This window comes from Akebia trifoliata, chromosome 10 (assembly GCF_017979445.1).
Source record: "Akebia trifoliata isolate Shusen 1 chromosome 10, ASM1797944v1, whole genome shotgun sequence".
Lineage (NCBI taxonomy): Eukaryota > Viridiplantae > Streptophyta > Magnoliopsida > Ranunculales > Lardizabalaceae > Akebia > Akebia trifoliata.
The window spans coordinates 4,088,606-4,113,685 of record NC_141384.1 but is presented as its reverse complement, the minus strand read 5'-3'; the positions used below and the strand labels follow the sequence as shown (position 1 = coordinate 4,113,685).

At 32.7% G+C, this 25,080-nt stretch overlaps 1 protein-coding gene and 1 long non-coding RNA gene across 2 annotated transcripts; both read left to right on the top strand.

Moving 5' to 3' along the window:
- The first annotated feature begins 316 nt into the window (after positions 1-316).
- Positions 317-4,851, top strand: LOC147392845 (putative xyloglucan glycosyltransferase 5). The gene is made up of 5 exons (XM_086456182.1): positions 317-1,871; positions 2,195-2,503; positions 2,597-2,887; positions 2,973-3,086; positions 3,709-4,851. Exons 1-5 carry the CDS (start codon positions 1,149-1,151, stop codon positions 4,354-4,356), a joined length of 2,085 nt encoding a protein of 694 aa, XP_086312308.1. The 5' UTR covers positions 317-1,148; the 3' UTR covers positions 4,357-4,851.
- A 10,910-nt stretch (positions 4,852-15,761) lies between these two features.
- LOC147392844 (uncharacterized) lies at positions 15,762-16,828 on the top strand. Its single transcript, XR_015182196.1, has 2 exons — positions 15,762-16,394; positions 16,480-16,828. It is a non-coding gene; the product is annotated as an uncharacterized LOC147392844 (long non-coding RNA).
- The last annotated feature ends 8,252 nt before the right edge of the window (positions 16,829-25,080 follow it).

The window sequence follows — 25,080 nt, the reverse complement described above, 5'->3', positions numbered from 1 at the left end:
TATGTCAAAAGAAGAAGTTTTCCAGAAAATAAGGGTATGATATGGCCAGTAAATTATATAATGGCAGCACATTAAATATACTATTTAACAGTATTTTTCCTCTAATATTGTGAGCTTCAAGAAAGCTTTTTATCATGTATTTTTGAAGTGTATGGTCAAATGAAAAACTTTGGCTGCATACATCATTGCCCAAAACATATTCCTTAAACTTCTTGCTAATTGAACAAAGAACAGAAAAATACTCTTGTTTAATTTCTTTCTTTGCTTTACAGTCAAATATATACTCTCTCTCTTTTTACCTTTTTCGAATTTTGAGTTGGTTTTAAGCACATAAGCAATCCAGGCTTTATTAAGGGAAGAAAGTAATAAGAAACTAGAGTTGCAATGGAAGAGAGAAGGCCTTTGCATTTGAGATTATTAGCCTTGGAGAAAGTAAGGACCAGTTGGGATCTGTGTTGTCTGTAATTATTACTCTCAACCCATTTTAATATTACCTTTTTTTTTTTTTAATCCTTGATCTTGTTAAGTTGATCTACTCCATGTTTTGCCACTTTAATTCTCTTCAACATCCAAAACCCTAAACTGGGTTTTCTTAAAGAACCAGAGTGTTTGTTCTCTTCTACTCATATGGTTTGGTATTTTTTTTCTTACTATGGATTTCAGTTCTCACTCTAGTTATCATTTTATCCTTCTGTAGATTTTTTTATTCCACAAAATCTAACTAATAGAACCAACCCATGGTAATATTTGTAAAGTTAAAAAAAGGGTTGTTTTTGTTTGGATTTATTGGATAATACCCACATGGTTTAGAGCTTTTACAACTGCAGATACCTTTCTCTATGATAGTGGTTTCTCATGTTTTGTAGCAGTTTGTAGAGTCTCCGAGGGAAGAAGAAAGCTAAAAAAAGGTTCCTTAGTCTTCCTTATCAAGGTTTCCCCTGCTGCATTGGGGGTGGTAGCCAAAGAGGTGAAATAAAATTTTGAGTTTTGGGTTTTGAGTTGGAGATCTGTGTCTAAGTTTCTTTTGGTCTAATTTGAAATGGGTTGTAAGGGTTTCTTGATTTTAAGATCTGGGTTGTGAAGATCTCTTGTGCATTGCAAAGTTTTACTGTTTGGGTTTGTGAATTTGAGCCAAATCCATCAGAAACATGGCTCCAAGCTTGGATTTTTCTGAATTGTGGGGGAAGGATACAAGGAAGGGAACTCCGGTCGTCGTGACCATGGAGAACCCCAACTACTCTGTGCTAGAAATTGATGGACCCGATGCCACATTCCGACCAATCGATAAGGACCGAGGAAAGAACGCGAAGCAATTCACTTGGGTTTTGCTTCTTAAGGCCCATCGGGCGGTCGGTTGTGTAGCTTGGCTTGCTACCATTCTCTGGACATTACTCGGGACTGTCAAAAAAAGGTTGATTTTTGGGCAAGGAGTGGCAATGGAGAGTGAGAAATCTAATAAGGGGAAGTTTTTATTCAGATTCATTGGTGGTTTCTTAGTGATCTCTTTGGCAATTTTGGTTTTCGAGGTGTTTGCACACTTGAATGGTTGGCATTATTTCCAAAATCCTAATTTGCACATTCCACAGTCGTCCGAGATCCAGGGTTGGCTTCATATGATTTATGTTGCTTGGTTATCATTCCGAGCTGACTACATTGCTCCCCCGATTCAAGCTCTCTCTAATTTCTGTGTGGCTCTATTCCTAATACAATCAATGGATCGGATGATCTTGTGTGTTGGTTGTTTATGGATCAAGTACAAGAAGATTAAGCCAAGGTTTGATGGCGATTCATTTAAATTGGGTGATGTTGAGGGGGCTGGCTATGAGTACCCCATGGTTCTCATTCAAATTCCAATGTGTAATGAGAGAGAGGTAATTAAATCAAATTGTCCAAAGTTCTTGCTTTTCTTTGGTACTTTTTTTTTTTATAGTTCTTAATGTTCATTTTGATCTGATAATTATGCTCAATTTCCAAAAGCAAAGTACGTAATTTCTTTAAAGAACAGTAGAAATTACTATCAATTGTCATTTGTTTTTATATTAGAAATGATTTAAGGATTTCTTTCATTTTTCAAATTAATACATGCTATATAAAGCTTTTCAATTTTCCTTATAAACTATGCATTGGAGCTTAAAATGGACCATTTCTTCTAATTTCCAATTTTGATTACTACTTCGGAATTATGTGCTGTCAGGTATATGAGCAATCAATCTCTGCGGTTTGCCAAATCGATTGGCCGAAAGACCATTTTCTAATTCAAGTTCTAGATGACTCAGATGATGAGAGCATTCAATGGTTAATTAAGGCCGAGGTTTCCAAATGGAGCCAACGTGGTATAAACATTATTTATCGACATCGCTTGGTTAGGACTGGTTACAAAGCTGGGAATCTTAAGTCCGCTATGAACTGTGATTATGTGAAGGGGTACGAATTTGTTGCAATTTTCGACGCAGATTTCCAACCCAATCCCGATTTCCTTAAGCAGGCAATTCCACATTTTAAGGTCGATAAACTGATTTAGCTTATTTTATAAACTTCCCCATTGAGTACATTTTTGTCAGTTTATTTAATGTGTCAATTCTGCCTTGTGTTATAGGATAATCCGGAACTGGGGTTGGTTCAAGCTCGGTGGTCTTTCGTGAACAAGGATGAGAATTTGTTGACTCGCCTCCAAAACATTAATCTGTGTTTTCACTTTGAGGTCGAACAACAAGTTAATGGGGTCTTCTTAAATTTCTTTGGTTTTAATGGGACCGCCGGTGTTTGGAGAATCAAAGCTCTCGAGGAATCTGGAGGTTGGCTTGAAAGGACGACTGTAGAGGATATGGATATAGCTGTCCGTGCCCATCTCAATGGATGGAAATTTATCTTCCTCAATGATGTCAAGGTACTCGTAGTTTATGTTTTTTGAACTAAACTCATATATCTAATTCCTTCCCGTTGTTCATATTTTATATGAAACTGATTTTTAGGTCCTATGTGAAGTTCCCGAGTCTTATGAAGCTTATAGAAAACAACAACACCGATGGCATTCCGGTCCAATGCATCTTTTTCGGTTGTGTCTTCCAGCTATCATATCTTCAAAGGTAGGTGTTATGTACCTAAGTGATTAAAGACTTACATTTGATACGTTCCAACAGGTCTAGGCCTTTTGGAGGATTGATTTAGGTACTTAACATTTGGTATTAGAGCCAACCCCACGTCTCGAGTTCGAGTCATGAAAAAGGCTACCAGGGGGCTATGGGCTACGTAAAAACTCCAAGAAAAGCCCTGATAAGTGTCCGAGGGCTACGGGCTCCCAAAAAAAAAAAAAACCCGAGAAAAGCCCTGAGAAGTGCCCAAGGACTAGGGGATACAAGAAGAAAATCCTCAGAAAAGCCCTGAGAATTGCCCTGCCTAGAGTGAAATCTTCCGTGGATGTTGGCTGTGGAGCGTGGTGGTTTGTTACATGCCTTAGTGGTGCAGGACTTAAATTTGATATGTTCAAACAGGTCTAGGCCTTTTGGAGCATTTGGTTTAGGTTCTTATTGGTAGGTTTGTTTTTCGGTTAGAGAGGGGAAGTGGGTTCTCCTTTCAGCCTTATCAGGAGCAGGTGGGAAGCTGCTCAATCTGTGGGGCTCGACATTTTTTTTCTTTAGTTTTGCGTTCTTTTTCATGGTTTATTGGCTATAATGTTTCTGAGGAGTGTTTATTGTTATAATATCGCAGATATCCATCTTCAAGAAAGCAAACATAATACTACTATTCTTTCTCTTACGGAAGCTTATCCTCCCATTCTATTCTTTCACATTGTTTTGCATAATTCTTCCTCTAACCATGTTCGTTCCCGAGGCTGAGCTACCCCTTTGGGTCATCTGCTATGTCCCCGTCTTCATGTCGTTCCTTAATATTCTTCCTGCACCAAGATCATTCCCCTTCATCGTTCCTTACCTCCTCTTTGAGAACACCATGTCGGTTACCAAGTTCAATGCAATGGTCTCTGGGTTATTCAAGCTTGGCAGCTCGTACGAATGGGTTGTCACCAAAAAGGCCGGTAGGTCATCCGAGTCCGACCTACTAGCTGCTGCTGAGAGAGAATCGAAGGCCATGTGTCACCCTCAACTTCAAAGAGGATCCTCAGAGAGTGAGCTTTTGGAGCTGAATAGATTTAAGGAACAACAAGAAGCAGCTTTGCCACCCCAAGCCAAGAAAGTCAATAAGATATATAGAAAAGAGCTTGCTTTAGCTTTCCTTCTCCTCACCGCTGCGGTCAGGAGCCTTTTATCGGCTCAAGGGATCCACTTTTACTTCCTACTCTTCCAAGGCGTGACATTTCTTCTTGTGGGTCTTGATCTTATTGGGGAACAAATGAGCTAATGCAAGAGAGGATGACAATTCAAAGAAAAAAAAACCCCATATTTAAGTCCTTAACCTTGAGGGATTGCGACTGGTAAGATGGAGGACTCTGCAATCAGAATAATATGTTTTTGTCTAATCTTATTTGAAGCGCTCAAATAGGATCTTTATATCTCTTTCTACATTTATCACTATCTTTTTTTCTTTTTCTTTTTTAAATGGGGTTATTTGTCACGTAAGGCATTCTTCATCTTTCTCCAAGGTCTTGAATTGATGTTATTGTTATAGGTTAGGAGCAGAGTCTGTTTTTTCTATTCTTGCTTTGGGTGTGTTTTGGTATTTTCAGATTCAGCCCATCTTGTATTTGAAGAATCCAAAAAAGTTTGACTAAGATTTAGTCGGTTGGGTTTGTGGTGTTCAAGTCCAAATTATATACTTGAGACTTCTGTGTTACAACTATCTGTATATTTGCATTCAAATCAGTTTATTTAAAGATAACTTCTAGTCTTTTCTACCTTTTTTTGGTTGTGCTTGGTTATGTAAATAAATGAAGTGTCGGCAGGCATTGAGAGTCCTAAGAGATGATAAGAACTGAAAGAGTAAGAAACATATTATGGCCACAAAATACAGAACAGAACACTCATGTAGGCCCCTTCAAAGCATCTTTTTTTTTTTTAAGTTCTAGATACATTAAGGAACCTTTCTGCAAAATGACCAAACCAACCCATTTTATAGTTTATTATTGAAAATCAATATTTGTTGGCTAATGCCCTACCCATACTCTCCATCAACATCATTAACTTTCTGTGCCCAGCTCGATTGATGCTACAACACAAAAATCTACAGAGTAGAGATGTTTTGGACAATAGCAGAAGTCGTAAATGTTCAGACATAAGTGACTTTAGCTTAGTCGTTGTTGATTGATAATAATTTTGCTTATCGCAATCCAAATGTTTTTCTTAAAGATGGTGTCTTAGAAGCTGTTTAATATGATTCTCACTCCCTCGATGATCAAATTGGTGTAATGGGTTTCAGATACGACTTGTAAATCTGGCATCTTTCACCATAATTTAAAGGATTTTTTTCTTAATTTTTTTAAAAGAGAGATTCTATTGTTACACCAACTTTGGCTAATGCCACACCAATTCATATGTAAATCAAGGGATTTTTCTCAAAACATGCAACTTATGTCAAAATTCCAGTTTTAGTACATTTCATTTTAATTCCCAAAACATGTTTTCTTAGGGAATTCGGCACTTTTATAATCAACAAATTCGTTAATAAATTACTAGCTAGATCGTTGGTATGGCAAAATCGTTGGTATTTTGTCGACAAATTCATTGATGTTAAAAGTGACGAATTCACTCGAAAATTATGTTTTGGGTATTAGAATGAACAGTGTGCCAACCTTGGAATTTCGGATATTCACACAATCACCAAATATAAGTACACATGGGTTGGCGTTAGCAAAAGTTGGTGTGGCAATAGAAGTTCTCTTTTTAATAGACCATGTGATAGTGTGTAGCTGTGTGATTAGTGACGCGTCGTGCATTAAATACTCTATGCTTAGTACAATAGGCCCAAAACAAAAAAAAAAAAAAAGCAAAATGTGAGGGAAATTCATGAAAAGGATTGGAGAAAGGAAGAACAAAAGGAGAAGCTTCAGAATCGAACTCGCTTTCACCATTACTACAAGCTGTTGAAAGGCGAGGCCCTACGCCTTTACGGAGTGTCTTGTGCGCATGTGCGCGGCCAGTATTATGTATATATAAATTGATATTAATAAAACAATTTAGATAGGATGAGGTGACTCGGATGAGCAAGATGAGATGACTCGAGTGAGTCAACTCGGTCTTAATGAAAATTATGTAATAACCCCCCCCAAGGATTGGTGAGATGACCAAGACAATACCTTAAAACGTCAAGGTCTTGAGTTAGAACAACCCCCCCCCCCCCCCGGATTTATCCCAAGAGGGGACTGCATGTGCCACGAGGATTAGTTAGGTATAGAAATAAAATTTGGATTTCGTATTTATTTGGTGAGGTCTCAATTCAGATAGATTTGGGAATGTTTAATAAAAACAAATCGGGAAATTTTCGGAAAATATAGTAATGATGATTTTGGGTTTCTTACCAAAATCCATCATCTTCAAACTCCCTAAACACTATCTATTTTTGAAATTTAAATGTAGAATAAAATAATATTTTGAGGGTGAAGGATATAATTTTTACCATATTCCAATATCAATCAATAAATTACTGATTAATCGTTGATTCACCTAATTCCTGATTCAGAAAATTTTACATAATTTCAAAAATATTCGGAGAATTTTGTGACTACGTAGCCTAGTGTTCAAAAGGCCCGAATACCTCAGTACCCAAAAACACCATGGATAGAACATCCCACCAATAGTATCAATGGGTTGGGTTGATATGAAACCCAAGAACCCAGCCCATAATGCATTGGGCCTGGGCTTGCTATTAAGACTAAAACTTTTTGAGTAAGGTTTGGCCAAATCCATTTATTTCCATTATTTATTTAATGATGACGGGATGATCAATCAGCTCCTTTACCTGTTATTTTATAGCCTTTTATTATTTTAGACTCAATATTCAAATTTTTTTCCTTTTTTCAATTTTGATAACTTTGTTCATCCATACACTGTGGCATAGTCTACCTAAGGTCCAAACTGATTATAATCCTTGAGATTTGCACTACCAATTTCTTGGAACCATATATTTGAGAAAACTCATCAAGTCGGACTCAACTCAACCTCTCAAAAGTCGATGGAATGATCATCAGTTGAAAATTGGACCAAGTAATTCAGCTATATATATAATTTTTCTAAAGAAAAAAATATAAAATATATTTACTTATTTAAAATATTAGAAAAAAATTTAAACATTTCTTAATTTATATTGTTATTTGACTTGTTTGTCCAAACCTCAAAATATTGGGATGAGGCTTTGGTAGAAGAGTTGCTAGTTTTACATTAGAGAAGACTTTGATAGAACAGTCTTCTCTAATAGAGTAATGAAAAATGACCTGAATGCCTCATCTTCAACCTTTAAAAAAAAAAAAAAATCCCTTGATTTGTAACCCAAACATTGGTTGTCTTCAAGATCTCCAAAATTTATATTCTACAATGAATTATTTTTAATCATTTGATGTTATCTTCAATCCATCCTTGTGGACCTCGCCTTATTGCTTTGTTATCCAATGTGAGAACACAAGATTTTTCTACCAAAAAAAATTCTCTACTTTTCTATATTTTTATAATCCTATTTAACCTTGAGGTTTGAAGTAAATACAATATTTAAGATTGAATAACGAAGGTGATTTCCCCCCCCCCCCCCCCCCCCTCAATTAGAGGTTGAAGATAAAGGCATTTGGGTTATTTTTTTATTTTTCAATCAGAAAGACTAAGGTAAAAGGGGCGTGTTATGGCTTTGAAAACATCGGTATTTCAAATAGTACCACTGTACCACAATGTTGTGTGTGCATGTCTAAATCACATTTGCTTTCATGTAACAATTGAGTTAGAATAGTTGTGTGTGACACAAACGTCCCATTAATTATTGTGTTGTGGGAGACAAATTCAACTAAGACAAACCTCCTATTACCTACATTTTTGTGGGTTAAACTTCCCATCAATGAGACTCACTTTATTTATTTTATTCTTCACCTCCTTTAATTTTACTATATTTTATCTTTTATCCCTTTAATCTATTTTATTGTTTTTCACTTTTTACCGTTTTAATTGTAATTTTTTTTTCCATAATACCCTTCCAACTTTTTTTTTTCACTTTTATCCTCTTAACTCGAAAGAGGATGCCCCTCTTGTAATTTGACTATATTTTCTCTTTTGCCCATTTTTAATATACTTTATTATTATTATTATTATTATTATTATTATTATTATCATCTTATTTTTTTAATCTCAATTTTTTTTTTTTAATAATATCCCTTCTTCAAGTTATAGTTTCTTGAGACCCACTTTATTTAATTTATTCTTCACATTTTCTAGTTTTGCTATATTTTTTCTTTTACTCATTTAATCCATTTTATTATTTTTCATCTTTGACCTATTTAATCTCAAATTTTTTATAATAATACCTCAACTTTACTTTTTTCATTTTTATCCATTTATTATATATAATAAAACACAATTGAGTTGGAACAGTTATGTGACACAAACATTCAATTAATTAGAATGTTGTGGGAAATAAATCTCTCATCAAGTTATAGTATCATGGAACCCACTTTATTTTCTTTATTTTTCACATCCTTTAATATAATTTTACTATATTTTCTCTTTTACCCCTTTAATCATTTTATTATTTTTCATTTCTTACCCATTTATTCTTCATTTTTAAAAAGAATTATCCCTTTCATCAAATTATAATTTCTTGAGTTCCACTTAATTTAATTTATTCTTCACCTCCCCTAACTTTACTATATTTTCTTTTTCTATCATGTTAATCAACTTTATTATTTTTTATCTTTTAACCTTTTAATATTATTTTTGTAATAATACTCTTCTACTTCAATTTTTTTTTTTACTTTTACACCTTAACTAGAAAGAAGATGTCTCCTCTAACTTTATTATATTTTCTCTTTTACCCCTTTAATCTATTTTATTATTTTTCATGTCTTACCCCTTTAATTTTATTTTTTTAATAATACCTTTTCCATCAAGTTATAGTTTTTTGGGACCTACTTTATTTCATTTATTTTTTACATCTCCTAATTTTACTATATTTCCTATTTTACATCTTTTACCCCTTTCATTCACTTTATTATTTTTCATCTTTTACCTCTTTAATCTCAATTTTTTTTATAATAATAAACTTCCAACTTTTTGTTCTCGCTTTTACCCCCTTAACCCGAGAGAGGATGTCTGTGCCGTAGACACATGTGAACTCTAATTATTTTATAATTTAGAAAAAAAAATTGAAAAAACTGCACAAGAGATTGCGTTGACGTAAATGTGTGCATGGAATCATAAATGCATTTCCTTCGTATACAATTGAAAAACATCTATGATTTTGTGCGCACCTCCACATCAGCACAATGTGAAGCCTAATCTCCTAAACAATTACTCCAACACGACTTATGTTTTAGAAAGTTGTTTTGTCACTCTAATTTTTTTACTTATTACTTTCTTAAATTATTTATCACACTCCAACTAAAGATTAAAACACACTACTCAAATATTAGAGATTTGAATCAACATTACAAAACAATATAACACTCATTCAAACAATATTAATAATAATTTACAGTTAGTATAAGGCTCATATAAAATCTTAAGCCTAAAAATAGAAATGTATATTTATATAATAAAATACAACGGTAGGACTCAGTTGTTACAGTTGTATGGGGGGTAAACATCCATTTGCTACAATTTTTTAGGGACTAATATCCCAACTAACTATAATTGTTATGGGGCCCACTTTATTTTCTTTCCTCTTCTCCCCCTCTAATTTTGTTACACTTCTTCTTTAACTCTATTATTTTTCATTTCTTTCACTTCAAAATTTTAATAATACCCCTTCAACCTTTTTTTCTTCACTTCTACCTTTTTAATTCGAGAAAGGATGTTCGTGCCGTAGGCATGGGTGAACTCTAGTCTATATAATAAAACACAACTAAGTTGTTGCAATTTTGTGTTTATTAAGTAGGAATAAATGTCCCTACAACTACAATTTTGTGGTTGGAAAAAGTTTCATTGACTTACACCATATTTTTTGTCTTTCCTCGTCACTCCCTCTAAGTTTATTATATTTCTTCTTTAACCCATTTTATTATTTTTACCTATTAACCTCAATTATTTTTAATAACAATGGTAGGGCAACTTTTGTGGGAAACAAATTCAACTAGGATAAATTTTCCATCAAGCTATAATTTTTTGAGATCCACTTTATATCATTTATTTCTTCATCTCCTATAACTTTACTATATTTGCTCTTTTACTCTTTTAATCCATTTTATCGTTTTTCATCCTTTTTAATTTTAATCTCAAATTTTTAATAATACCTTTCAAACTTTTTATTTTCTTTTACCCCTTTAACCCGACTTTAGGGCCCTGTGCTACATGTGTGTGAGAAACCTCCCATCAAACTATAGTTTTGTGGGTCCATTTTATTTCCTTTACTCTTCACTCCTTCTAACGTTTCTATATTTTTTTCTCACTTATGTTATTGTTTTTCATCCTTTACCTTCTTTCAATTTTTTTTAAAATTACTTTTACCCTTTTAATCCTACCATCAAGGGATAATTATGTAGACCCACTTTATTTTCTTTACACTTCACCCCTTATAATTTTATAATATTTTCTCTTTTACTCATTTATCCTTAAAAAAAATTTAATAATACCCCTCCAATTTTATTTTTCATGTTTTTATGCTCTTAACCCGATAGAGGATGCATGTGTCATAGGCATGAGTGAACTCTAGTATATATACATAGAGAGAGAGAGAGAGAGAGAGAGAGAGAGAGAGAGAGAGAGAGAGAGAGAGAGAGAGAGAGAGAGTGTGTGTGTGTGTATTGAGACCCAAATTTTTACTTCTTTTGAATCATTTATTTATTTATTTCATTTGGGGTGAAATAAGCAAAACTTGGGATGCCAATAGGATCTCTCATATTTTATTGCCTACGAAGCAAGTCCTTCAACTCTTTTCCAAAATGATAGATATTTTTATCTTTTCAAGATCCTAAGGTAACAAAGTAGATAATGTTGGGTGTCCGAGAGGATTTTTTTAGTAAAAAAATGGAGAATATGTAAATACTACCTATGTTCCAAATGAAAATACTCTAAAAAAATGTATATAACCCACCTTAAGGAAATATCGGATTACTCTTTGTCCCGTTTAGATATAAAGCAAAATTTAGAAAGTAGATGTGGGAGAAAGTAGTTTTGGGATAATGTATTTTTTAGAAAGATGAAAATTTTAGATTTTTAATTTTTCAAAAAAAAATTAAATTTTAAATTTAATTAAAATAATTATTTTTTTCAATTTTTAAAAATAAAAAATTTCGTCACAAGCCAACTAATATTTAGAGTATTAGATAGGGCTTCCCTACAAAAAGGGAGAGATCTTGAGTTCAAGACCCCTCATTGGCCAACCATCGGGATTTATCTTGAGTTACTTGGTATGTATGGTTGAGGGGTATTGCACGCACCCAAGGGATTTGGGGTGAGATATAGCGCACCAAGAGGCAAGTTGTCTCATCTCAGCTAATCGGGTGAACACCCTATCATTAAAAAATAAATAAAAATCCACATGTTTGTTCAAGTATTCAACTTTGATATGCATGGAGTTGTATTAAATAGTTTGACACACACTTCCCTTAATATGTCAAATATGACCCACCTCATTAATGTTGGGTCAAAGCTTTCCATGATGGTGATGAATAAATGTTGAAATCAAAACATCCTGAAAAATAAATATTAGACGAATTAAGGAAAGAATTAGATTTCATTCAAATCAAAGCTTTTCAATTAAACCATTCATCTTCAACCTTTAACCATCATTGTCAACCTTACGATTGTATTTACTTTCGAACATCAAGAGAAGATAGGATTTTTGTTGAAGTACAAAACGAAAGAATTTGAGGTAGAAGAACTTAGGATTTCTACAATGGACTAAATATAAGGTTTAATAGATAAAACTTACTTTATTGTCAGATAGGTTGAAGATAGCTTGCTTTGCGCAAAGAACAATAGCATAGAGTTTAGGGGAAGTAGAAAACAAAGGAATTTTTGGTAGAAAAACCTAGGCAGTGCACAAATACCCATAGATTTATTTCCTTGAGATGCAAATTAAAAAATTGACGATTCTCTATGCATTGCCACGTTAACACAGTGTTGAACAAGGTGTCCAAAGAAGGCAAGGCAATGCAACATTTTCCATATTTTTATTTGATTCATCTGAGTAGTCTTGCGAGTTATCCAATTAACTCGACCCATGTCCATTCAAATTGGATCAAGTTTTTCATTTTTTAAAACTTCCTTGATAAGTTTGGGGTCCAACTCAAAACCAATTGGCAATGAGTGTCGATGTAGGACTAAACTCAACACGCCCACGGAGATATGAACTAGGTGACGTGAACGAGAGAAAGGCCCGCTTTGATACCATGAGATAAGGAAAGAGACAAGGCAATGAGTGTTCGATGTGGGACTAAACTCAACATTCCTTACCAGTATTTATGGGGTGTTTGGTTTGGATTATTAGATTTTGATTCCAAATCTCAATTTTGGAAAACCAATTTTTTTGGAATCCAAAACTTGACAAAAATGTCAGTATAACTTTTAAAAGCAAGAAATTAATAGATTCTCACAAACAAAGTAAGTGGTCCTGCTTAATTTATGATTTAATTTAACCAATAATTTTATTTCCAATTTTGATTTATGGGAGATATCACTTTTATGGTTTGAACCAAACATAATTTCTACACAAAAAGAAATCATGCAATCTTTCCTAGATTTTTCTATATCCTAAAAAGGCAACCTTTCAAAAAAAATATCTCGTACTTATGTCTGTTGGAAATAATTTGTTTACTCAAGCATTTGTGTCTTTTAGTTGTCTGGGTCATAGGATATATTTTCAATTAGTGGTTTTATGGTTATTCTATGTGTCCGGTTTTTATGGTCATGGTCTTTTGTTTTACCTAGTCTATAGGATAGTTTGTTTTGCACGATGTGGAGCGCCGAGTTCGGTGCTATTAGTTGGATCTATTCGTTGGTGTATTGCCTATTTAAAGGCCATTGGTTAACAAATAAAAGTGTGCAGAAAATCAATATTTCCTCTACCTTATTTTATTTTTGCTCAGTTTTTTACGTGAAACAGTGGTATCAAAGAAAGGTTGAGAGTGTAAGAAAAGAAAAGTTGAGAGTGTCAAAAAGAGTGTTCGTGAGATAGAATAGCAGCAGCATCATTTCTATTTCATCAAAGTTTTTGTAGTAGCAACAATGGCCACCGAAAATAATTTTCTGCAATCTGCAATTCCACGTTTTGATGGTCAATATGACCATTGGAGCATGCTAATGGAGAACTTCTTAAGGTCTAAGGAGTATTGACAAGTCGTTTCAAATGGAATAACATAACCAACAGCAGGCACAACAACGACAGATGCGTAGAGAACAGAGATAGAAGGGCAACGGTTGAAGGATCTCAAAGCAAAGAACTACTTGTTTCAAGCCATTGATCGGTCAATCCTGGAAATAATTCTTTGTTGAGAAACTTCCAAGCAAATTTGGAATTCCATAAAGAAGAAGTATCAAGGATCAGTAATGGGCAAAGAGGCAGCAACTTCAAGCACTTCACACGGAGATCAGGAGATCGATCATAGATTATTTTTCACGAATGATGGCAATCGTCAACAATATCCGTGTTGGCGACAAGATGGAGAATGTGACTGTAATTGAAAAAAATTCTTCGATCAATAACCCCAAAATTTAATAATGTGATTTGTTTAATTGAAGAATAAAAAAGATCTAGATGATCTTTCAATTGATGAGCTACAAGGTTCATTGTTGGTTCATGAACAAAAATTTAAACAACAAGAGAAGGAGGAGAAAGCGTTGCAGGTCACAACTAGCAACAAATTTTCGGCCTCGAACTTAGCAGGATGAGGAAGAGGAGGAGGCAGAGGAAACAAGGATCAAAGAAACTGACAACAATTCCAAAAACAAAAGCCTGAAGAAAAGCAATTTCATGGTTCTCGATGGAGAGGAAGAGGTTCAGGCAGCTACCAAGGATGTGGCAGTCACCACTCAACTACTTACTGACCAATGTCAGCTAACAAATCTAATGTTGAGTTCTACAAATGTCATAGGTATGGCCACTATCAGTTAGAATGTAGAACTAACTTGTCTAATGGACGTGATGAGAAATCTAATTTTGCAGAAAAGGAAAAAAAAGTATCATTGTTGATGGTTTGTCATGCAAAGGAAGAAACCAACAAGAATCTACAATGCTATGTGTGGAAACAAATCTGCATTCTCTGCTTTGGATGAATCCTTTTGTGATGATGTGAAGTTTGGAGACAATTTTAAAGTTTGTCCTAGATTTAAAGACCAATCTGCTTAGTGTGGGATAACTGCAAGAAAAAGGATACGAGATTTTTTATCAAAGATGGTGTATGTCAAATTCAAGATGCATAATTGGGCTTAATTGCTCAAGTCAATACGACTACAAATCGAATGTTTTTGTTTTATCTCCACAATACTACTCATTCATGCTTCTCAACAAAATTGAAGGATTTTGCATGACTATGGCATTTTCGCTATGGTCATCTAAACTTTGGTGGATTGAAGACTCTATATCAGAAAAATATGGTAACTGGGCTATGGCATTTTCGCTATTTAAATATTTTTTAAATACAAAAATTTTAAATTTAATTAAAATATTTTTTTTTCAATTTTTCAAAATAATTTTTTTCTCACAAACCAACTAATGTTTAGAGTAGTAGCTAGGGCTTCCCTACAAAAAGGGAGCGGTCTTACATTCAAGAACCCTCATTGGCTACTCACAGGGATTTATCACGACTTGTTATGTATGGTTTGAGGGGTATTGCATGTTCCCAAGGGATTTGAAGTGAGATATAGTGCTCTAAGAGGTCAGTTGTCTCACCCCTGCTAATCGGGCCTATGGTTACAAACACCCTGTCATTAAAAAATAAATAAAAATCCACACATTTGTTCAAGTATTAAACTTTGATATACATAGAGTAGTATTAAAAAGTTTTGACACACACTTCCCCTTATACATTAAGTATGACCCACCTCATGAATATTGAATAAATGGTGAAATCAAAACATCATGAAAAATAAATACTAGACCATTTAGGAAAGAAATAGATTTCATTCAAATCAAAGCTTTTAAATTAAACCAGTCATTTTCAACCTATTAGGTAAAAATTTTAACCATCATCTTCAACCTTACGAGTATATTTACTTTCAAACCTCAAGAGAATATAGGATTTTTGAAGTATTAAATGATGGAATTTTAGGTAGAAGAACCTAGGATTTCTAAAATGGACTAGATATAAGGTTGAATAGATAAGACTTACTTTATTGTCAAATGGGTTGAAGATAGCTTGTTTTGCACGAAGAACAATAGCATAGAGTTTAGGTGAAGTAGAAAACAATGGAATTTTTGGTAGAAAAACCTAGGGCAGTGCACAAATACCCATAGATTTATCTCCTCGACATGTAAAGTAAAAAAATTGACCATTCTCTATGCATTGCCACGTTAACGCAGTGTTGAACAATGTGTCCATCGAAGGCCAGGCAGTGCAACATTTTCCATATTTTTATTTGATTCATTCAAGTCGTCTTGCAAGTTAGCCAATTAACTCGACCCATGTCCATTCAAATTGAGTCAAATTGAATGAGCGTTGATGTGGGACTAAAACTCAACTCACCCGCGGAGATATGAACTCGGTGAAGTGGAGAGAAAGGCCCGCTTTGAAACCATGATAAGTTTGGCGGTCCAACTCAAAATCAATTGATAAGAGCTTATAAGGAGAGAAACAAGGCAATGAGTGTCCGATGTGGGACTAAACTCAGCATTCCTTACCAGTATTTATGGGGTGGTTGGATTGGATTATCAGATGTTGATTCCAAATCTCAAATTTGGAAAACCAATTTTTTGGAATCCAAAACTTGACAAAAATGTCAGTATAACTTTTAAAAGCAAGAAATTAATAGATTCACACAAACGTAGTAAGTGGTCCTGCTTAATTTATGATTTAATTTAACCAATAATTTTATTTCCAATTTTGATTTATGGGAGATATCACTTTTATGGTTTGGACCAAACATAATTTACACACAAAAAGATCTCATGCAATCTTTCCTAAAATTTTCTAAAACCTAAAAAGGCAACTTTCAAAAACAATATCTCGTACTTATGTCTATATAAGAAGTGAAAGGGAAATTTCTCTCTCTCTTACTCACACACATACACACAGAGGGACAAGATCATGAAGCAAACACTAACAGTGCTGGTACTACTAGTCCTCTTCGCTACCCAACTCGCCTATTCTTCAGGTATGTAATCTTCCCTCAAAATCCAATCTTGGGTAGGTGTTGATTGGTTATTTACGATTTGATTCATTCAACCAAGTACATGCAGGAACCCATGCAAACGAATCAACAGCTTCGATGCCATCGTTTGTGCCAATGAGTCCGACGAAGGAGTACCGAATCCTTGATGCAGTTACAGAGGGAGAGCCATTTAAAAAATGTGGGTCCTGTAAGTGTTGCTCCCCCAAAGATCCGAGCAAATGTGAGGAAATGAATTGCTGCTTAGTTATCAAATGCAATCTCCCAAACAAGCCTCCTGGCACGTGTGCCTTTGAACCCACAATGTGCAACTGCGACTCTTGCTCCTAAGTAAACTTTTTTTTTTGTTGGTGTTTTTCTCATCAACTTCAACTCAAATAAAAGATAAATCTATAACCTTATTTGGTTTGATTTGGATAGATTTAGAAAGTTTATGGTAGGTTTTTAGAGAAAAATAATATTCTTATTTTAGAAATAATAATAAAAAAAAAAGAATATTTAATAAAATTTTTGGAAGAAGAAGAATAATCAAGGATGGAGATGATGGAATCTTAGGAAAAAAATTATGATTTAAAAGAAGATGAAGGGGAAAAAAAATCTTGAAGATTTGCCAAATTGTCTATTAATTAATTATGGATTTAATTGAAGCTTATTCCAATGCAAAATAAATAAATAAAGCGCGATTTATGTTTTGATGAATATTTGAGATATCATCCAGTCTTCTAGAGAGACTGACAGAAAATGATGCATATGTGATCGTCTCCAATCTCCAACTAAGAACCCTTGATTAGCTCCTAAAATAGTCCTCTTTGATTTTTAGGGTAAATTTTTTTTTTCCCATATCGCAATTTTTTTATTCTATGTCCTTTGGAGCCTTCAAACCTTGTGATTGTTGTTTGAAGGGAAAAGTAGAAGATTTGATGGACTTTTAGGTAGAAAAATCAAGGGTTTATAGCAAAAGATTGTGAATGAGGTCAAATACATTAAAAGGATTTTCCCTATTCATTAAAGTAGTAGGTATGATGCACCCTATGCTGTGTTGGATTGAGAGAAATGGCAAGAAGAGAAGAGAAAAAAGGTAAGTTTTCTTTCTTTCCAAAAGTGGAGAAAAACCCTTTTAAAATATTAATAAATTCAACTTTTCTCATGAATCTCATTTAAGATATTTTGAAAATTTTAAAGTTGTCCCAATTTCTTTGGTGTCAATCCAGACGCGGTAGAGAGAAATTGCATTTCTCTTCTCTTCTCTTAATGGATTTCTCTTCTCTCCACTTCTCTCAATCCAAACAAACACAATTTGGAAAAAAAAAAAATCCATATTTGAAAGTCCTGGATTGTCAAATTTCACAATATTCGACGGACCAAGGCGTCAAATTTTCATTGTCAAATTATTTTTTTCAACAAATTGAAAACGTCAAATTAATAGAGGATGGGAGAAATTCGACAACTCTAAGACACCGAATCGGGAAAAATAAAATTTTTGATGGTCTTGAGCCGTTGAAATTCAATTTCTAAAATTCCTAAGCCTTCGCCCATTTAGTTTTCCTGTCAAAATATTAAATTTTCAATTGAACGTGAAAGGTTTAGAAAGTGGGAGGTCTTGAGTTTGAATCCCCTTGGGGGCCACCCTTAGGGATTTATCCTAGAATTTACCTAGTTACATTGATTTCAAATAAGGTATTAGGTATGATCCATTGTAATAAGGTGTATTATGATGCATTAAATTAGGTCTCAAGAGGTTTAGGAGATTATGATTTGATTCTTAAGATAATAATAGATTTGAAAAAATATTACTAATCTATTTTTAGGATCTGTTTTTTATGTGAATCTTATTAAGATTGTCGTAATCCACATCAAGAGAATATAAATCTAAACTTAGATTTTTCCCACTTGGAGCTGACAGTTATTTGGGAGGTCATTTAACCAACAATGACTTTTAGGTTATTTTGTATTAACCTGCAGTAGTAGACTGTGGGCATCAAAACCTGGGGTATCGTAAAGATTAACCAAAACCAAGGCAAAGTAAAAAAAATTAAAAATATATGCAAAAATAAATGACAATTTGAAATTGGGATAATCCTGGTTCTATATTTGAAATTGGGATTGACAATTTAGGGGGGTTTTGGACTGGATTTTTAGTTTTTGACTCCATATTTTGATTTTGGATTGCAAAAATTTTATTATGAAAATTGATTTTTAAAATTGGTGAAATGACCTCCAACATGGCGCAATCTTCTCTTTTATGTGGGCTTAGGAACGACAATTAATTAGTGTAGAATAATGATTATTTTCTGACTAAAAATTCTTCACTCAGTCAATACTCGGCTGATGTGGCAAGGACATGGAACCATAGATTCTTTTCCTAGGAATACTCAACTGCACTATTTTATTGGGACTAGCAATTGTTTATCCCGAAGAAAAAGATGTATGCTTCCTTGTCCTTGCCACATCAGCTGAGTATCGACCAAGTGAAGATTTTCTAGTCAGAAAATCATAACTAGTAAGTGTAAGGCAACACCTACACACATGGATTTTTTCTATGGAAAATGCTGAAGTAACATTAAAATGTTCATTGATTCTCACATCATTGACATGAATGTATGTATGAAATCATAGATGTTTTTCATCGAGATACGAGTGAAAGTATCTATCGTTATGTGTGCACCTCCACGTCAGCAATGTGAGAATCGATGTACATTTCAATGTTACTCCAGCACGACTTTGTTTCTATGGCTATGATGTGAAATATATATAATTGCAAAAATACTATTTTATGCAAAATGCAAGAAACAAATTTTCCAAATGGTAAGAAGTGATCCTGCTTCATTTATGATTCTGGTTGATTCCTGTTTCTGGTTATGTGAGCATGATTTTTATAATCCAAATCAAATGTCTAGTGCTCTATGTAATAAGATACATTGTCCCAACCTCAATGTTTTCTGATTCGTCGGATCGTTTGGTTCAAATTTGGGTTCGTGTTCGTCACTCTAGAACAAATCTGGACCGTCATGGTAGTTTCATAGAGGGCAGTTGTAGTATTTATTTTAGTCTTAGAGAAAAGCTAGGTCAAGGGGAATGTCATCTGTTTGGAAACAGGAGGATATCTCTAAGACTGACCAAAACCTAAAATAGGGTTTCTTTAATATTTGCCAAAACATAGGGGGTGTGTGGTTAATATTGATTAGAACGATGTTTCCCAAGAACCCAGTAAGGATTGAACGCTGAAGTGAATAGTTAGTAATTCGAAGTACAACAAAAAATCATTGTGGGATTTCAAGTACAATTTGAAATACACATTTTGTAGTTAATTTAAAATTTTGAAGAATGATAAAAATGTGATACGAGAATGATTCGGGTATAATTCGACTTCAATACTCTAAAAAAATTTCAAAAATCATGTGTATAGATATTAACATTTTCATGATACTCATATCCAAATATTTAGAAAACTCACATGTCTTTTAAAGATTTATTATTTTTATATCTTATTTTTTAAAATCATCAACAATACCCTTCATCTTTGAACTCATTCTTAATAAATTAAGAATATATGATATTTTTATGCATGTATATCAAACACTTAAGCCTTATTAAAAATCAGTAACACTCATACCTTTACACATATTCCCTTTTAATATTTATTTTAAAATAGCATATATAGAAAAAATTAAAAATTAGGAACATTATTTTTCTTATGATTAAATATTCTATTAATACAAATCTTCATAATGCAAAGTACACATTATCTGAATAAATTGAGTTACCAAGACTCATATTCAAAAAATCTAAAGGGAGAGAGAAGATATAAAAGGAGTGAAAAAATTAATTATTGATTGATAATCGTAAGATTCGATAACAAACAATAATTAGTGTGATAAAAATCAACAATTAGTGATTGTCCAATGATGAAACCTTTAAGTGTAAAAAGTGAATAATGAAAATATTATCATGTGATATTGAGATAGAATTTTTTTATTATTATAAAAATATGGATTAATTTGAGTTTTTAACTCTTTTTGCACAGAGTATTTTTTATTTGTTTAATTTGGAAAATAAATAAATCGTGAATGATTCAAAAATATTCAAAAAGTCAAGAATTTTTAATAGAAATTAAATTGGACGAAAGCTTTAATCATTTCATGTGTCATTTGAAAAAATAGTGAATTATTTGAAGAATTACTAACTATATGTTGAACTGGTTCTTTTGATACGATTCATGGTTCGGCTTAATATGAATGAATCCGAAAATACAAATATATAATATTAATTAAGTTTCTCTAGGGCCATTTTATTGGGTTTCAACATCTGAAGATCAATTAAATAACAAGGTATGAAAGATATACAAAATGAACTATCATTAAGTATATCTCTCTAATAAAACAAAAAAGAGCCGTGATAATATGACTCGCCAGGTTGCATACTCAAATGACTCCATGACCTGACAAGTTCAGATATCATAGATCTATGTACCTTGGGATACATTTTTTTATGGGGAAGTGCAGTCATGTATCTCGAGGTATACAAATCTACGATATCCGAACTTGTCCAGGTCATGGAGTCATTAGAGTATGCCACATGGCAAGTCATATTATTAGGGCTCAAACAAAAATCATTTACCCTCTTAAAAGCAAAAGCATCATGTTCTTTGGGTCCATCAAGTATTTTTGGAAGTCAACCATTTATATAAATAAAAAAAAATAGCCCGTGGAATAAAATCATAGTTCTATGTTTAAAATACTCTCATCCCTCTTTTTTATTAGAATTTAAACATACCGCTTGGCATATTTGAGAATAGTTGAGATGCCCTCATAAGTTTCAAATTATGGTAGACCCCCTTGAACTTAGCTTTTCATCAAAACCAATAGAAAATGATTTGGATGCAGCGTCTTCAACATTTAGCCTAAAACATTTGATTTTCCCTACTCAAAGTCAGTAATCTTTAGATGATAGACTAAACTTTCAAACTATAAGAGAAGATGGGATTTTTAGGAAAGTAGAAAAAAAAAATGGAATTTTGAATAGAAAACAGAACGATTTTTTTTTTTTTTGTAGCCCAGGGAGTATCTTCACCTTTGGTGAAACTGGTCTAACTAGGGCCGCATGCACCATCTTACCCTGTCACATGTTATAATGGATATGTAGTCACTTTACATGGAGGAGCATATAGAGACTCGAAGTCATGACCTAGAGAGTAAATCTACTCGTGCCTTACCATTTCAGCTAATCCCTAATGGGTAAGCCCAACGATTTTCTACAAAGGGAGGGATGTCATTTAGTATTAGTCTGCAATGGAAGATCATGTTTTTTTCTTATGATTCCACTGAAAAATAGATTGATGTAGCTTCTTTATTTTTTATTTTCTTGGTTCACTTAAAAGTCAAGCAGGAGCCTGTGTGGCATTGTTGAACCCTTTGTTGGTAAAGCCTCTTGTCTAGCCATCATCTTTGACATTTATATTGAACTTAATTAAAAGGCAAATGCCATGTTAGAAAGGGTACTCATGGAAGTTAATGATAATATTGGAAAAAAAAAGTATCATGAAGGGAGATGGCCAAGTCGCTTCCATCCCCAACACATTGTGATAGGATTGAAGACTATTACGGGGGTGATTTATCTTCTACTAATTTTTATTTGAAATGTTTTATTTTTTAGATGGAAACACTAGAAGTAGAAAAAAAAATTGGTGGAGAATTTTGCTACATTGTTAGATTATTGGAGTTTGCTTGACAGCATGGGGTTAAGGGGGTAGGCGAGGAAAGGCAATAAATTTGGAGATGTATTATTAGAATGTGGGTTGTAGAGGAAAGATAATAAAATTGGAGGTATATTATTAAAAAAGATGGGAGAAGAGGAAATGTAGCAAAGTTGGAGGATATTCTTGGAAAAGGGTTAAAAGAAGAAAGGAAATAAAGTTTGAAGGGTATTCTTGGAAAGGAATTAAAAGAGGAAAGGGAATACAATTGGAATGACATTTTTGAAAAGTAACAGAAGAGGAAAGATAATAAAGTTAAAAGTTATTCTTGATATTCATGCAAGATTAAATCCCAATCCCTCTTTATAGGGAAATAAAGGGAATGGGGTCCATTGTTCTATTTTATAATATAAATTTAATTATTTATTTTATTTTTATTACTACATAATGATGAAACTTCATATGAAAGAAGTCTCAAAGATTTTCGATGAAAAACATTAGTAATGTAATGAAATCTGATGTCCAATTTCTCCTTTTGGATGGTTGCTTGGGTAACATAATAAAAAAGCCTCTAATCAAGTATTTAGAAGGTTTTTTTAGTGTCTCGGACTCTTAACTTTCATAAATTAAGAGTTCAAGCTTCATCTCTTCTGAATTAGGATGTTACACTCAAAAGTTGTCACATAAGCAAAAAATATACTTTTATGCCCAAAATGCCTTTTTACCCTAATATGACGTTAAACCTATTGCTATCTTTTATAGGTGTAATTATTATACCTTTTCATCATATAATATATTTTCTCACCTCACAATCATTTTTGTTAAAGTTTTAACTAGAATAATTGAATTTCAGACTAGAAAAACAATACAGGTATTGTCTTAGCTTAAGGCTTTTGTCGAAAAAATGAGATGGGGTTTGAAAAGTTGCATCGCAACCGTCATTGTACATTTGAGGTTTGAACTGAGACCAATAGAAGAAGAAGATGTAAATACAAAGAAAAAGAATATTGAAAATGAAGAAGAAGATTCCACACGAAGAAGAGGTTTTAGAAGAAAATTGAAAACACAGAAATGAAGAAGAAGATGTAATTGAAAAATAGAAATGTGTCTTTGTAACAAGGTGCATTACCTTTGTATCGTAGCGTAATTTATTTGTAATACATTATTTAATGATATCAGACTTTATAAAGGCATCATGTGTATATCATCGTGTCATGCTGAGTCGTCGCACATCTTTTCAGATGTGTAATGTATCCCTAATATGTCACATCAATTTGATATCAATAAAAAAAAAATAGTGAAGTTGTTGTAACAAAAAAAGAAGAAGATTTTAGATGGAAAAGAGATTTTAGAAAAAGATTGAAAATAAATATACAACAAACAAGAAGAATATTTTAAAAAGAAAAGAAGATGATGTAATTGAAGAATAAGAAAATGTCTTTGTAACGAAGTATATTACCTTTGTACCGTAGTGTAATTTATTTGTAATGTAGTGCATTATCTAATAATATCAGACTTTATAAAGGCATCATGTGTATATCGTCATGCCATCCGTCATGGGGAAATGAGATACTTAACTATATATTCTTTATTACAACTGCAAGCAATACCAAACTTCAATGAAAATAAACAAAAGTGATGATGTAAAACAATTTCCTTTTCTATTTAAGTAATAAATAAAAAAAGAAATTTTTTTACTGAAACATAATGTATTTTCATGAAAGCGAGACACATATTTAAAGTTGTTGTTTTAAATAATAAAATTGTTAATCTTATTTATTTTATTTTATTTTTACATTTTTTTACTATGAGGAAGATAAGACAAATGGATGTAAAGTATGGAGATTGGACTATACCAGAAGCTTTGTTACATAAAAATAGAACTTCACTGCTATTAATCCTGTAAAAATGGAGGGACGACAAATATACTAATAACCTAAAAGTATAAAATTGGAGGATATAGCAAAATACCTATAACTGAAGTTTCATGGAGAAGGAAAGTGTGTGTAAAAATGATGAAGTAAGCTTCAATGAAAAGTTTTATGTAAAATTGTTCGTACTAACTGCTACGTATTAAGTTTCAGGTCTAAGCAACGAACTCCCAAGTCAAACCTGACAAGGTTGAGGGGTATTTTGATCTTTTGGTAAGGTATAAGGGTAAAATGCTAATTTAAAAGAGTTAGGATCTGAAATCCTAAATTGTGAAAGTTAGGAGCCCAAAACACTAAAAGCCCCTATTTAAAAAGAAGCACAATGACAAATCATTAGGGCATTAAACATGTCAGACATAGATTGTAATTTTTGGAATGTATTGCAACACATTACATAAATTAAAACACAACTTGAAATTATAGAGATAAAATAAATTAAAAGTAAGACAATGCTAATTTAGATTAACATATGGATAAACAAATTTTAGAGAAAATAAATAATTTTATCAAAATTTTGCTAAAATAATAATAATAACTATTTTTAAAATTTATAAAAAATAATAATTTATACCATCATTTAAATTTAGGAGTTCAGCAAAGGTCCATTTTCAAACACTTGATCAAAGCTTTAAAAAATTTAAAATTTAAATTTTTTTTAAAATCTAATCTAAACTAGGCGTGTCTATGGGTCGGTTCATAAGGAACTTAGAATCATAACTATTATATTTACTTCGCTTCTGATTCTTGTCGGTTCTAGAAGCACCCAAAATCACGGGTACCCATCGGTTTTGATTCTCAAGAATCGAATGTGAAAAAAAAAGATATCTTAAATTATTATAAATTTTTTTTCCTTTAAAAGAATTAGTATATTACCCACAAATTTATCAATTTAGTTATAATTTATTATACTAAAGATATAAGTTAATGACTTTTTTCAAAAATAAAAATTTTATCTTATTCAATTGTAATAAATTTAAGAAGAGAGAGCTCATTTTAAGTTCAATAAGATATTTTTTAAGAAAATTGAAGAACTTTATAAAACATGCAT